The sequence below is a fragment of the Podarcis bocagei genome, assembly GCF_964188305.1.
Source record: "Podarcis bocagei genome assembly, chromosome: 3".
Taxonomy (NCBI): domain Eukaryota; kingdom Metazoa; phylum Chordata; class Lepidosauria; order Squamata; family Lacertidae; genus Podarcis; species Podarcis bocagei.
Window position 1 is genome coordinate 52,383,191 of NC_138127.1, and position 14,176 is coordinate 52,397,366.

Genomic DNA, 14,176 nt, shown 5'->3' on the forward strand with positions numbered 1-14,176 from the left:
TGTAATAACCTGGGTAGACCAGTAGGATACATTTCAGTGTTTCGCCAAGGTCACCACTTTTATACCCAGTGTCACATTGGACAACACAGCAGCTTATAAAAACCCAGCTGTTAGAGTCAGGTAACTTGAAGTGAAGCACCACTTCAGCAGAGTTGCCTTTTGAGAATAGCTGTGTATTGGGAAAAGTCCGACTTGGCGCTATTGGCCTTGTTATCTAAGGAAAAGGAAACAGGCGGGAGCCTTGACATCTTGCTAGCTGGATCTTGTTTTCTTTCTTTTTTACTTACTTACTTGCTTTAAGTATTACCAGCTGGTAATCAAAGGTCCTCAGAAGTTTTATAGCAAAAGCCCTCTGCTTTTAAAAATGTAAAACCAATTCTCTGACTCTAGCCAAGCTACATTTACCATGTATAACAAAACTTCCCAGGATAGGCCATGTGGTTCCCTCTAGATGTTGCTGAACTCCAGCTCCCTTCAGCCCCAGCCAGCAGAGCCAATGATCGGAGATGCACTCCAACAACATCTGGAGGGCACCAGGTCGGCTATCCTAGTCTAGACAATGTGTTGAACGGCCTCCTTAAAAAGCAATGCATCATTCTTTTCAGAAGTGAACTTTACATTAAAAGGAAAATCAGCCAGCAACAGCAGGGATGAGCAGATAGCCAAGCCTATTATTTAGTTGTCAGGCCTTGAGAGTGCAGCTGTACCTTTTAAGAAAAGCTTGTCCCACCAGTTTCGTTCTATGATGGGAAAGGCTATAGCAGTGATGGGACTTGTAGTACAAAGCACCCAGAGGGCACCAGGTTAGCAAGGGCTGGCGCAATGATTTGTACAAAAAGAAAAGATAAAAACCCTACCTGCACTCCGACTGAGTGTACTCATTCAGGAAATTAAATCCCTCCAGCTCAGGTGCCGATGGGAATTCAGTCTGAACTGGATCCTGCAGAGCAGAGAAGAAAGCAAGAAGGCCAGCAGTGGGGCAGTAATCTTTACACAAGCAAAGGTATGGTGATACTGTGGTAGGCATGCCCAGATGTGCCGGGCCTTCTTCTGTGTGGAACCTATGTGAGCAGCACATTGCAAAGGTTTAATTTTATCCATTTTCTCCCGCCTCTCTATAAAACTTCAGGTGACAATCTTACACATTAAAAATAACAATACTCGATTCATGTGGTAAGCAACAATTAAGAAAAGCAAAATATCAGGGGGGAAAGAATCAGAGCATGAGACCCAACCATAGTATATCTAGCCCAGGGGCTGGGAAACCTGCAATCCTGTCGGGATACAACTTTCATCAACTCCCACCATTGACCACAGGGCCAAACCATCCATGAGGCAACATGAAGCAACCACTTCAGGTGGCAGGATCTGCAGGGGCAGCAGATCCTGATGTAAATTGTTATTCAGGGCTACCCATGAGATGAGGTGACCACCTCAGGTAGCAGGATTCACGAAGCCAGCAAATCCCAATGTTGATCTTCTTCCCCCCTTGATCCTCATGTACATCTTCCCTCACCTCTTATGCTCACAGCAGGGAGGGGGTGCATTTTGGGGTCCTCCTCAGCTATCAAAATTGTCCACCTTGGCTGGGGTTGATGGGAGTTGTAGCTCAACAACATCTGGAAAGCCACAGGTCCCCCATCCCTGCTCTAGCCTCAAAGTTTTTCACAGATTGGTGAGCTTTATTGTAATATATGCCTCACTGCAAGCAATAATAATAATAATATCAAAACAAACAAATAGGAGAGCCTTGCACTGCTTTTGAAAGATTAAAAAGGAGGTACAACACTGAACTTCCTCCAGGAAGTCATTACACAGCTTAAGGCAACATCAAAGAAAGTTCACCTTTGCTCTGGAGCCATTCTAATCTCATGGAACCGGGCCCATTCTTCATGGTTCCAATCTTTTCATCGGCATATTGCTGCCAACCATTCAGTACATGATAGAAACCTGAATACTTGGAGTTATTTCTATTGATAAGGAACTAGGAGGCTGCCCTATACTCTTCCATGTAGCTCAACACTGTTCATGTAGCAGTAGCTCTCAAGTGTTTCAGGCCCACCTATCAATGTAAAGCACTGAGTTGGAGTCCTCACTCTCCCCAGAAAAGCCGCTCTTTAGCAGTAAATCTGAACAAATGGCAATCTGCAAAAAACTCTATTGACTTTTGGTCTGATTCAGTGCTAAAGATTGTGTTACCCTAGGGAAAGACAGTAGAGCCTATGGTGGTGTGTATCAGCTGCAACACATCCCCAACACATACTGCCCTTCATCATCCTGGAAATAATAGGCTGCACTTGAAAACACACTTACCTGGGAGTTAGCCCCATTGAACTCAATGAGACTGATTTATGAGTAGACCTGCAAACTATTGCAATTCTTCACAACCAACTGATCCAGGGCACTATGCTCTTGGAGCTAAGAAACATCAAAAATTCACTTTCAGCAGTACTGTCAGAAGGGGGGGGGCATGTGTGGTCATTACCTTGAGCTTGCAGGGCAGCAGTTGAAGAAGGAGCAAAAAGGGTTTTCTTGTGTGTGTGTGTTTCTTTGTGGCTGATTAGCGGCTCTCCCTGTGCAAAGGTCAGAGGGGGCAGGGTTTCTGTTGAGGCAGGTGATTAGCTGTGGGAGGAGCTTATCAGAGCTTGCAGGGCAGCGGCGCGTGCCTACTGGCGCGCGCAGTTTGATCCATCTTTTAGATTTAGGGGAGCTAGTCTCAAACGTTTGTTGGGGGAGACCTAGGTTTTTTTGTGGGGGGAGTTATTTGTCCTGTCTTCATGCTTTTTATGATGGAGGACTGCTGTAGCCACCCCCAACGACACGTTCTCAAGATGGAGGGGGAGGGAACAGCTGCAGTCGCCTGGGTTCCTGCACAATGTTTGCCATCTTGCCAAAGGTTGCAGGCAGCTTACCTGCAGCAATTGCAATTGCAGCAACTGGAGGAACGTGTAGCTACACTCCAAAGAATTAGAGAGCTGGAGCTCTTCTTGGAAGCAACAGAGCACACCGTCTCCACCAAGGAGGAGACAGGGGACTCCCCTGAGAAGGAGGCTAGTTCACCAACACAGGAGCCAGATATATGGAGAAACGTGACTCAAAGAAGTAGGAGGCCCAGGGTTCGCTCTGATTGTTTAGAAATACACAATCGCTTTGAGGTCCTCTCCCCTAGCATGGAAGACGAAGAGCAGACTCCATTTGAGGATCTCTCCCTCATTACAGTCGATCAGGTATATGAAGACGAGCAGCAAAGTCAGTCCTCAGGGAATGTGCAGGCGACCTTGGAACGGACAGCTCACGGAAGAACCCCGACCAAACCTAAGAGGAGGCGTGTAGTGGTGATAAAGGATTCCCTACTGAGGGGAACAGAAGCAGTGATCTGTGGGCCTGACAAGATGTCTCAGAAAGTGTGCTGTCTCCCCGGGGCTAAGATCCAAGATGTAACTGAACGACTGCAAGGAATCATAAAACCCACTGACAAATACCCCTTCCTCTTGGTTCATGTGGGAACCAATGACACTGCAAGCAATAGCCTCCAGAAGATCAAAAGAGACTACGAGGCTCTGGGCAGGAAATTGAAGCAATTAAATGCACAAATTGTCATCTCATCTGTCCTCCCAGTTGAACGACGTGGCCCAGGGAGAGAGGGAAAAATAGTGGAAGTGAACAGCTGGCTTCGCAAATGGTGTAAACAGGAACGGTTTGGATTCTTAGATCACGGACTGCAGTTTCTTGAAGATGGACTTCTGGCAAGCGATGGGCTGCACCTCACAACGGTTGGGAGAAATGTTTTTGCCAAAAATCTCAGAAACCTCATCAGGAGGGCTTTAAACTGACTAATGTGGGGAAGGGAGACAGTGCTCCTGAAGGTAGGAGTCTATCAATTGATGAAGATGATCATCCAAATCTCATAGACCAAATGGAGCAAACAGCACGCAGACCTAGTGGTGGGAGGAAAAAATCCTTAAATAAGAGACACGGGGGAATGATTAATGGACTTCAATGTCTGTACACTAATGCGCAAAGCATGGGAAATAAACAAGATGAGCTTGAGCTCTTGGTACAGCAAACTAAATATGACATTATACATGACATTATACATGACATTATACATGACATTATACATGACATTATACATGATTAAGCCATTTCTCACCTTCTCACCCCTTGCCTTTTCCTGTAAGACCTATTACAGTCGTTAAGAGTCATCAACAGGCTCATCTCAGCTATCTGCCAATCTCCCATTCCCACCACCCTTCTGAGTAATACCCCTCCCCACCTTCTCACTATATAGAAGGATCTGGCAACTTCTGTTTCAGTGTATCTGAAGAAGTGTGCATGCACACGAAAGCTCATACCAAGAACTAACTTAGTTGGTCTTTAAGGTGCTACTGGAAGGAATTTTTTTATTTTAAATATGACATAATAGGCATCACTGAAACCTGGTGGGATAAGTCCCACGATTGGAATGTAATAATGGGGGGATACAATCTATTTCAGAGAAACAGACCAGACAAGAAAGGAGGAGGAGTGGCGTTATATGTCAGGGATGTGTATACCTGTGAAGAGATCCAAGATTTAGAACCTCAAAGCCAAAGTGAGAGCATTTGGGTCAAAATTAAGGGAGAGAAGAATAACAGTGACCTCATTGTGGGAGTTTACTATAGATCCCCAAGCCAAACGGAAGACATAGATGATGCCTTCCTGGAACAGATGGCCAAGCATGCAAAAGGAAGGGAGATAGTAGTAATGGGGGACTTCAATTACCCGGATATTTGTTGGATGTCAAACTCAGCCAAGAGCATAAGGTCAAACAGATTCCTCACTGGCTTTGCAGACAACTTCATTGTCCAGAAAGTGGGAGAAGCAACAAGAAGAACAGCCATTTTAGATCTGGTCCTAACCAATGTTGATGACCTGGTTAGTGGGGTAGAAGTGGAAGGATCATTAGGCGAGAGTGATCATGCTCTTCTGAAGTTTACTATACAGCGGAAAGGAGCAGCCAAGCATACTAGGACTCAATTTCTTGACTTTAAGAAAGCCGACTTCATAAAACTTAGGGAAGTGCTGGGTGAGATCCCATGGACAGTAATACTAAAAGGAAAGGGAGTTCATGATGGCTGGGAGTTTGTTAAGAGGGAGATAGTAAAAGCACAACTTCAGGCAATACCAATGAGACGGAAACATGGAAGGTGCTTAAAGAAGCCAGGGTGGCTATCTAAAGAACTTTTAACTGAGTTAAGATTTAAAAAGGATGTGTACAAAAAATGGAAAAGGGGGGAAACCATCAAAGAGGAATTCAAACAAATAGCCAGCACGTGTAGACACAAAGTCAGAAAAGCTAAAGCACAGAATGAACTCAGGCTTGCTAGAGAGGTTAAAAGCAACAAAAAAGGCTTTTATGGGTATGTTCGTAGCAAAAGGAAGAACAAACAAACAGTGGGGTCACTCAGAGGAGAAGATGGTGAAATGCAAACAGGGGATACAGAAAGGGCTGAACTCCTCAATGCCTTCTTTGCCTCAGTCTTCTCCGATAAAGAAAACAATGCCCGACCTGAAGAATTTGAAGCAAATGATTCAGCAAAGGAAACACAGCCCAGAATAACTAAGGAGATAATACAAGAATACTTGGCTAATTTAGATGTATTCAAGTCTCCAGGGCCAGATGAACTGCATCCAAGAGTATTAAAAGAACTGGCAGATGTGATCTCAGAACCACTGGCAGTCATCTTTGAGAATTCCTGGAGAACAGGCGAAGTCCCGGCAGACTGGAGGAGGGCAAATGTTGTCCCTATTTTCAAAAAGGGGGAAAGAGAGGGCCCAAATAATTACCGCCCAGTCAGTTTGACATCAATACCAGGGAAGATTCTGGAGCAGATAATTAAGCAAACAGTCTGTGAGCACCTAGAAAGGAATGCTGTGATCACCAATAGTCAGCATGGATTTCTGAGAAATAAGTCATGTCAGACTAACCTGATCTCGTTTTTTGACAGAATTACAAGCCTGGTAGATGAAGGGAACGCAGTGGATGTAGCCTACCTTGATTTCAGCAAGGCATTTGACAAGGTGCCCCATGATATTCTTGTAAAGAAGCTGGTAAAATGCGGTCTTGACTATCCTACCACTCAGTGGATTTGTAACTGGCTGACTGACCGAACCCAAAGGGTGCTCATCAATGGTTCCTCTTCATCCTGGAGAAGAGTGACTAGTGGGGTGCCACAGGGTTCTGTTTTGGGCCCGGTCTTATTCAACATCTTTATCAACGACTTGGATGATGGACTTGGGCAAAAAAAATGAGAGGCACAAATACAAGATGGGTGACACCTGGCTTGAGAGCAGTACATGTGAAAAGGATCTAGGAGTCTTGGTTGACCACAAACTTGACATGAGCCAACAGTGTGACGTGGCAGCTAAAAAAGCCAATGCAATTCTGGTCTGCATCAATAGGAGTATAGCATCTAGATCAAGGGAAGTAATAGTGCCACTGTATTCTGCTCTGGTCAGACCTCACCTGGAGTACTGTGTCCAGTTCTGGGCACCACAGTTCAAGAAGGACACTGACAAACTGGAACGTGTCCAGAGGAGGGCAACCAAAATGGTCAAAGGCCTGGAAACCATGCCTTATGAGGAACGGCTAAGGGAGCTGGGCATGTTTAGCCTGGAGAAGAGGAGGTTAAGGGGTGATATGATAGCCATGTTCAAATATATAAAAGGATGTCACATAGAGGAGGGAGAAAGGTTGTTTTCTGCTGCTCCAGAGAAGCGGACACGGAGCAATGGATCCAAACTACAAGAAAGAAGATTCCACCTGAACATTAGGAAGAACTTCCTGACAGTAAGAGCTGTTCGACAGTGGAATTTGCTGCCAAGGAGTGTGGTGGAGTCTCCTACTTTGGAGGTCTTTAAGCAGAGGCTTGACAACCATATGTCAGGAGTGCTCTGATGGTGTTTCCTGCTTGGCAGGGGGTTGGACTCGATGGCCCTTGTGGTCTCTTCCAACTCTATGATTTTATGATTCTATGATTCTACCTCCAACCCAAATTAACAATGTCGTTTATATGCTTTAAGAAATGCATCCAATAAAAAGCTTAGATTAATGGATGTAGCCCAAACATAATGATGGCCTGAGCTCATTAGTAAGCTATTCCATCAGTTTCAATGCTGCTGATTTGTAAACAAGACCTTTGGACAGTGATTAATTGGTAAGGTTGGCCTGTAAGCCACGTCCTCAAAGGGCTACTTAGTATGTTTTAGTAAAAGGTAGACAATTTCTTTGATGTAGAGTCTGAATCACATTGACGTGGTTAACATGCAGAAAGAAAATAACAGATAGAAGATGTCTGATTTCAAACCAAGGAAGCAGAGTATGCAGCCACTGCCAATCAGCTGACTTGCAAATGCAACTCCTGCTTTTGGGCAGGAATCAGCTTCACTCAGGACTTGGGAGATCTGAGTGGGACCTCCTAAGCAGAACCATTCCTAGCAGGGCTTGCATTAACTTACACCTTTAGTTGTCTTGTCACCCAACAATCCAGCCACTTCTGTAGCTAAGTTCCCCACTTCTTCTTTTTAATTATTTTTTAATTATTGAGTGTTTATTTTTAGTAATATGCACCTCAAATTATTTGTTTTAACCCCTTATTTTCTGCTTGCCCGTCTGTGTGTGTGTAAGTTTGTGCTCCTTTTGTTCACCTCATTTGGATAAGATTTCCATTTTCTAAAGTGCTAATCATGATAATGACAATAACAACCACCACCTCAGGAAACACGAGGTATTATATGTTTTTCATTTCCCCATATATCAGGATTGGTGATACTAGATGCAGGTGTTTCTGCTCTTCCTTAGAAACCTTTAGGTACAGAGAACAGAAGGAAGTAATTTTGCCATCTAAGCACATCTCCAGGGTCATTCCCTCTCCTCCCAATTATCATGTAATCTGCTGAGTCACAATGGTAGGAAGTTAAGGCTAGAATTAAGGTGACGTTACACCCTTGGCACTGAAGGATCTCAATAGTGTATGGAAGCACTTGGTTCCCTAGTCTTTCAGCTGTCATCATCAGCATAAAAAAAAATCAAAGATCTACAATTTTAAAATCACAAACAGCAGTTGCAACAATCTGACCATGTATGCAGCGCTATGGAAAATATAGTTCATCCATCCATCAGTTAACCATTCATCACAAGGCAGCCCCTGTATGTCTGTGACTGCAGCAGGACAGCTGAATGCCAGTTAGGAATCAGTGAATGTAGCATTTTCAATAGTTTTGTTTATATCATTTTTATTGTAAAATTGCTTTGTGAGGATGCCCTTAAGGTATGGGGCGTAAAAAGAAAACACATTTCTATATTCGAGCTGTTGTGGTTTCAGAATATATTCATATTTTGCTGTATCAGTAAACATATAGCTTCAGAGACTTAAGTATGTGAGGTTCCTATGAGTTAGGAAACTTCAGGCCAGGAGCCAAATGAGGCCCACCAGGTCTCTCTATCTGGACCCCAGGACTCTGCTCAAGCTACATTTCAAGCCTAGGGGGCACCTCTAGCTCACCCTGATCTGCATCCATCTCAAGTGCTTTTGCATGGCTTTCAACAATGAACTTGTCTGCCTTTTAGAGGCATGCTCCCCAAGTGGCTTCCATTATAATAAAGTGGAATGCACTCTAGTATTAACGAACCCTTACGACTAAAAGGATAGGGAAATCTTCATACAGACATGTGAGGGAATCAACCACAAAAATTGACAATGTTCCTATATCTTTATAAGATGTGTAGAAGTTGGAATTTGGGCCTCAGCTTATCTTCATGGTTGTTGTTTTTTTTAAAGCATCTAGGGCTATGTGGCATGTGACTAATCTAATAAAAATCAAAGCTATAAGGCCACAAGATCTAAGGGGAAAGTCTTTACATTTTGAGCTTAAAAAGCATAAAGGACTTAACACAAGCAGCAAGCATGGTGATTAACCTTGTGTAATAAGGATTACATAAATAGGCACCCAGTTAAGTCAATGAAACTGAGTGGGCATAAGTGCTTCCAACATGCTTGTAAGTGTTCACGGAGCAAGATTGTACTGTTAGCCAGGAGGAAAAGAACCGTATTTGCTAATGTGAAAAGGCACGATTAATAAATCTCAAAAGCTGCCATCAGTAGACAATACCTGCATATACTGACTTAAAACAATTGACAGACACAGCAGTTCCCCACTAGCTCCAACAGACCAGCTCCACTGTGACTAACCCTATCCTCAGTCTACACTCAGCTAGCCCCCCCTTTCCTACTTGCAACCAGTCTAGAGGGTGGTAGCACTGCCTGTCACTCCCTTTCTTAGTTTCAGTGTTCATAGAATCATGGAATTGTAGAGTTAGAAGGGACCTCAAGGGTTATCTAGTCCAACCCCCTGCATTGCAGAACTCTTTTGCCCAACATGGGACTCAAACCTGCAACCCTGAGATTAAGAGTCTCATGCTCTACTGACTCAGCAAAGAGAAGGATGGAGACAGAGCTAGAATTATTTCGCTCCACCTATCATTGGCTCTACTTTTATCTGTTGTTGGATTCCCTGCCTTTGGCCCCACCAATGGACATCAGCCACCACTAAATATGCATTCAGTGAAACATGAATGAACTCCAACTAATTCCTAGCAGTTGCATGAGATAAACTGATGTTAGTAAAGAATTCAATTTATACTACTAAATGAAGAGATGAATTTGATTAATATACAGTAGATTTAAAATTTCTGCTTATATGTTAACCATATCCTAGTCATAAGCTTTTTATTAAAACATCCAAGCCTCTAGGGAATTCTGTTTGTATAACAACAGGGTGGTATATATACTTCCATAGATCAAAATAATAAATGAAGGTAAGACTTGTACTCATTGCTCTGCCAACACCTGGGATGTGGCCCTCCAGAAAGTTGTCCAGAAGAGAATCTTGCCCTCTGGCCAAACTTCCCATCCCTGAAGAAATAGATGGGATAGCAGGATTTTGCCCTTATAAAAGGGCAGTGCTCTTCAGCATCCGCTTACCAGCCAGAAATTATTCAGCTGGTCTAGTTTCCCCATCCATCCAGTGGCGGAGCGTGGGGGGTGCAGGGGGGGCCGGCCGCACCGGGCGCAACATCTGGGGGTTAGGGTTACGGGGCGCAAATCCACGGGTTAGGGGGCGCAAATTACTTGCCTTGCCCCGGGTGCTGACAACCCACGCTACGCCACTGCATCCATCTGGCTGGGAAACTACACCTGTTGAATAATTTATGGCTGTTACACGGAGAAACCCTAATGAGTAAGTGGGGAGAAAAACTAACAACTTTACTTGACAAAAGAGCTGTTGAGACGGGCAAAGGCTAACAGGGTAATTCCGGAAGCGAGTTACATTGGGTTCAATGAGAGGACTGCAACGCTAGTGTGACTGGGTTGGGGATGGATGTTTAAAGAAAAGGAATGCCTCTTGAAAGAAATATGGAAGCAGAAGTTGTCGGGCTAAAACAAGGGCTCGCTGCGCGTATTAACAGTGGCCGAGCTTTTGTTTTTGTTTTAATTTTAATTTCTGCGGAGCCTGTGATTCTCCTCGTTGGCTTCGCTCCACAGCCAAGTGGTGAACTCCGCGCCCTCCCTCCTCCTCCGAGGGAAACTCCAGCTGCAGCCCCAGGAGAAGCCCGGCCTCCCTCCGCGAGGAGGGGCCAAGCCCTCGAAGGCGAGCGCCGGAGGGACGCCGGAGAGGAGTTTTCCTAGCGGCCTGGCGAGAAACTCCGGCTTTCTCCCTACGCGAGAGAGGGAGGAGGCAGTCGGGGAGGAAAGGAGGCTGAGGCTGCTGCTGCTGCTGCAGTTACTGCCGCCCGCCTCTAAAGCGCGCCCACTCGGGTTCCTCAGCAGTCGCCGGAGCAGCGCGCTGAGGTGGGACGAGCCGCTCGGCGCCTCCGAATGAATTAAGGAGCGGGAGCCGCTTTCCCCGCCTGCTGCGCCTGGATTTAGCAGCCTCGGCTAGCCGGGCTCCGAAGCGGCGGAGTCGGGGCGACCCTCGCGCCTGCTCGGAGCTGCCGCCCGCCACTCCAGTAAGAGCCGCCGCTTTGTTTCTCTCCCCTTTCCACGCCCCGGACTTCTCAGAGTGGGCGAGAGAGTCTGGCGAGCTTTCCTTCTTCTTCGGGCTCCCTGCCTCCTTCCCTTTAAATCTCTTTATCGCCGAAACCGGCGGGCGGGGGGTAGCAGTGGAAGGTCGCGCGCGGATCATCTGGCGCCACCTGATTCTCCCTCGCTCGCCCACCCCTCTCTTTTTGGTTAAATGCCCTGCACGCGAGGTATGCTATATCATGAGCGCCCCATTGTTTCCTGACTTGCGGAGACTCTATATTGTTCCCTCGGCTGCTTTGAAAGGGGAGGAGGGCCTGGAGGGGGGCTTTGTTGGAGAAGGGGGCCGAACATGGATTCACTTGAGGAGTTTAGCTGATGGGGGCAAGGAAGAGAGAGGGTGGCGACTGGGGAAGCCCCTCTTTCTGTATATACCTGAGGTTCCCCCTTCTCTCCTGGGCTTTTCTCTACTGTAGAGCCTCCGTTTCCCCCCACCCTCTTCGCTCTTCTCTTTCCCCCGACAGCAACAGCATCATTCCTCCCTTTAGGTTCCCAGGAGCCCTGTGGCTTATCAGCTTGGAAACAGTACATCCCGCTAAAGAGGTGAACGGTAAAAGTCAATCTGCACACGCCCATGTAAAGTGCTCTCAGGTTGCAGGCAGAAACAAAAAGCTGGGGTAGTTCAGAAAGTGCCCATAGTATCCTTATCTGTTGTTACCTGAAAAGACTTGGCAACAGACACTGTACAGCAGCAAAGGAGGAGTGTTTTTAAAGCTCTTGTAACTGTGTGTGTGTGTGTGAGAGAGAGAGAGAGCTGCTCTCCCATTACAGCATACATATTTTCCCTGCAAGGAATTGCATTGGCATTGGGCTGTGTGTGTAAATTTATTTTAAACCTGCATCTCTGGCACTAGAGGTAGGTTGTGTATACAGTTGTGTTCTGAATAATGTGGGGTTTGTTTGGTTTTTGTCCGTCTTGCATCCATCCATTGCGAAGCTTACACTTAGCTACCCTGGGTGTCTGAAGTGAGCGTGCATGGCTAAATAGACAGGTGTGCATTCCTGACCTATGACTGCTTACATGGCTGTGCACATCTCACCCAGACACATCTGTAGGTTGAATGTTCCATATGAAGTAGCTGTAAGAGAAAGAACACTGGATGTTTGTAGAGTCAGATCTCTGGGCAAATGTTTTATTTTTGATAACGCCTCCCTTTCTCTTTGTTCTTATTGGAATGAGCCTTTTTAAAATATATGGTTATATGCTCAGGTGGCATGGGGAATAAATAACTGGTGGTTTGCAGCTTTGTTGGATTTCTGACATCTGAGGAGAAAGACTTACTGCTACTTAAAACAATGCTAGCCCTCTTCTTGAAAGTAACTGCTATTCCAGGTGGCATGTAGACAGATTCTCTGATTTCTTTCTGTTAAGCATGCAGCCAGTGGAAACTTCTCAATAAAAGTGTTTCACTTCTAGTTAAGGGATTTCTCCATACACACTAGAGGATTGTTGGAATAAATTCCACTCAGTTGGTTATTATATCTTCTGATGAACAACACCCATTAATTTGTCTAGACTGCATAAGCTGTTTTCGTCCTCTTGTAACAACTGCTCCTGTTTTTTCTTTTTCTTAAAAATCTGTTTTATGTGGTATGTGTTCTACACAGAACTCATATACTTTTTCATAGGACTTGCTATGTGATGTGAGCTATGGACAGTTAATTTGGGACGGCGCTTTCTTTTGATGATGAAATCACGTTGGAATCCTATTCAGTAGCATATTACAAATAGTCATCTTTGTAACATCTTTGACTCCATAAAAGTGACATCTTGGTTGCGATATTTGTTGTTGCTCTAAAACTGCATCTAAACTTGGTGTTATTGCTCATCTGAAAAAGTACGTGAAGTTAATGAAGTGGTTTATCAGTCATTAGCTTATTTAACTAGATCTTCCACCTTCACAACTGGCTCTCTTGGCTCAGTTTGTACCAGGTCACATGTTCACTAGGACTGCAAACTTTTTAATGAGACAAGCTCTTGAGCTTTTAAACACTAAATGAAGATGCAGAATCGAAAAACCTTTTTTTTTTTTTTTGTCCTAGAGCTTCACAGATGAGAAAAGCAGGTTATGTTGAATTTCTGAGTTTCAAACTGCAGTGGGGATGATATGCTCATTGGGAGCTAGGAGAGGAGAGGTTTTTAAAAAGAGAGAGATTTTGACATGTATCAGTGCAGTGCTAAGTAAGCATCCCATCAGTGCAAGGGAAACTTCTTGTGCAACAGGATTCCCTCCCTAAATCTGCTCTGGAAGTTAGAGGGGAAGCCCAGAACAGATTTAGAGGGTGCATGGGGGGGGGGTTGGAGAGGCAAGAAAATCCCCCCACAGAAGTGGACATCCTTGCACTAATAAGATGCTTACTTTGCATTGCATTGAATCAAAGCCATTGTGTTTTTAAGTGAAGTCAGTTCTTAGGAAGAGTTATGCCAAGAGAGCAAAGGAAGACCATTGGTCTGCCTTCCCTTGAATTCTGCTGCATTTCAATACTGATAGTTTTATATCACACTTCCTGAAACATGGTGCACTTTACAAGTTTTACCTCTCTCATTCTCACAGAACTGCAATACATGTAGGTGTCAGTGCTACTCTGTCTCTCATAGAGCTACAGGTGGTTTGGGATGCCATGCTGAAGCATGGGAAATGGGAGTCATGAACACACCCACCTTTTGTCCTTTTGGCGAATGCTTATAGGAGGGGCGGTACATGCAAGGCATTGTGTGATACATGGTGCCTACATGCATGACGGCTATGCATCTTAGTGTAGAGATGATGTGCTACTGTGCTGAGCAAGTGCAGTTCAGTATTTAAGTGGGCAGGCAGGAAGGTGGTTGACCTTTGGTACAAATGTCACCTTACGAGCTCACTCTGCAGCCTTAGACAAACTGCTATCTCAGTGTTGGCTCATAATCATAGTCTAGCAACACCTGGAGGGTCACAGGTTGCCCATACCAAACTGAAAATAAGATACAGCAGCAAAGTACAGCTTGATCTGGGATTCCAATTATGATTTAGAGTTCCACTGAGGTCTGCAGTAACCATAGTTTGCTTGTTTCA

At 45.0% G+C, this 14,176-nt stretch overlaps 1 protein-coding gene and 1 long non-coding RNA gene across 5 annotated transcripts in view; one reads left to right on the forward strand and one right to left on the reverse strand.

The window, feature by feature from the left end:
• Positions 1-14,176, reverse strand: part of LOC308583372 — a 444,074-nt gene that overhangs the window by 247,710 nt on the left and 182,188 nt on the right. The gene's annotated exons all lie outside the window — the stretch shown is intronic.
• Positions 10,794-14,176, forward strand: part of PLEKHG1 (pleckstrin homology and RhoGEF domain containing G1) — a 102,410-nt gene continuing 99,027 nt past the window's right edge. For 2 of the 4 annotated variants that reach the window (XM_081186178.1, XM_081186179.1), the window contains exon 1: positions 10,794-11,050. Coding sequence is in view for 1 of the 4 variants with exons in the window: in XM_081186177.1 (XP_081042303.1) it covers positions 11,278-11,293 (16 nt within the window). In the remaining 3 variants the exon portion in view is untranslated. Of the gene's footprint in view, positions 11,051-11,275; positions 11,294-11,655; positions 11,674-14,176 lie in introns of those variants that run through there. The other 2 variants (XM_081186177.1, XM_081186180.1) reach the window with 2 other exon arrangements.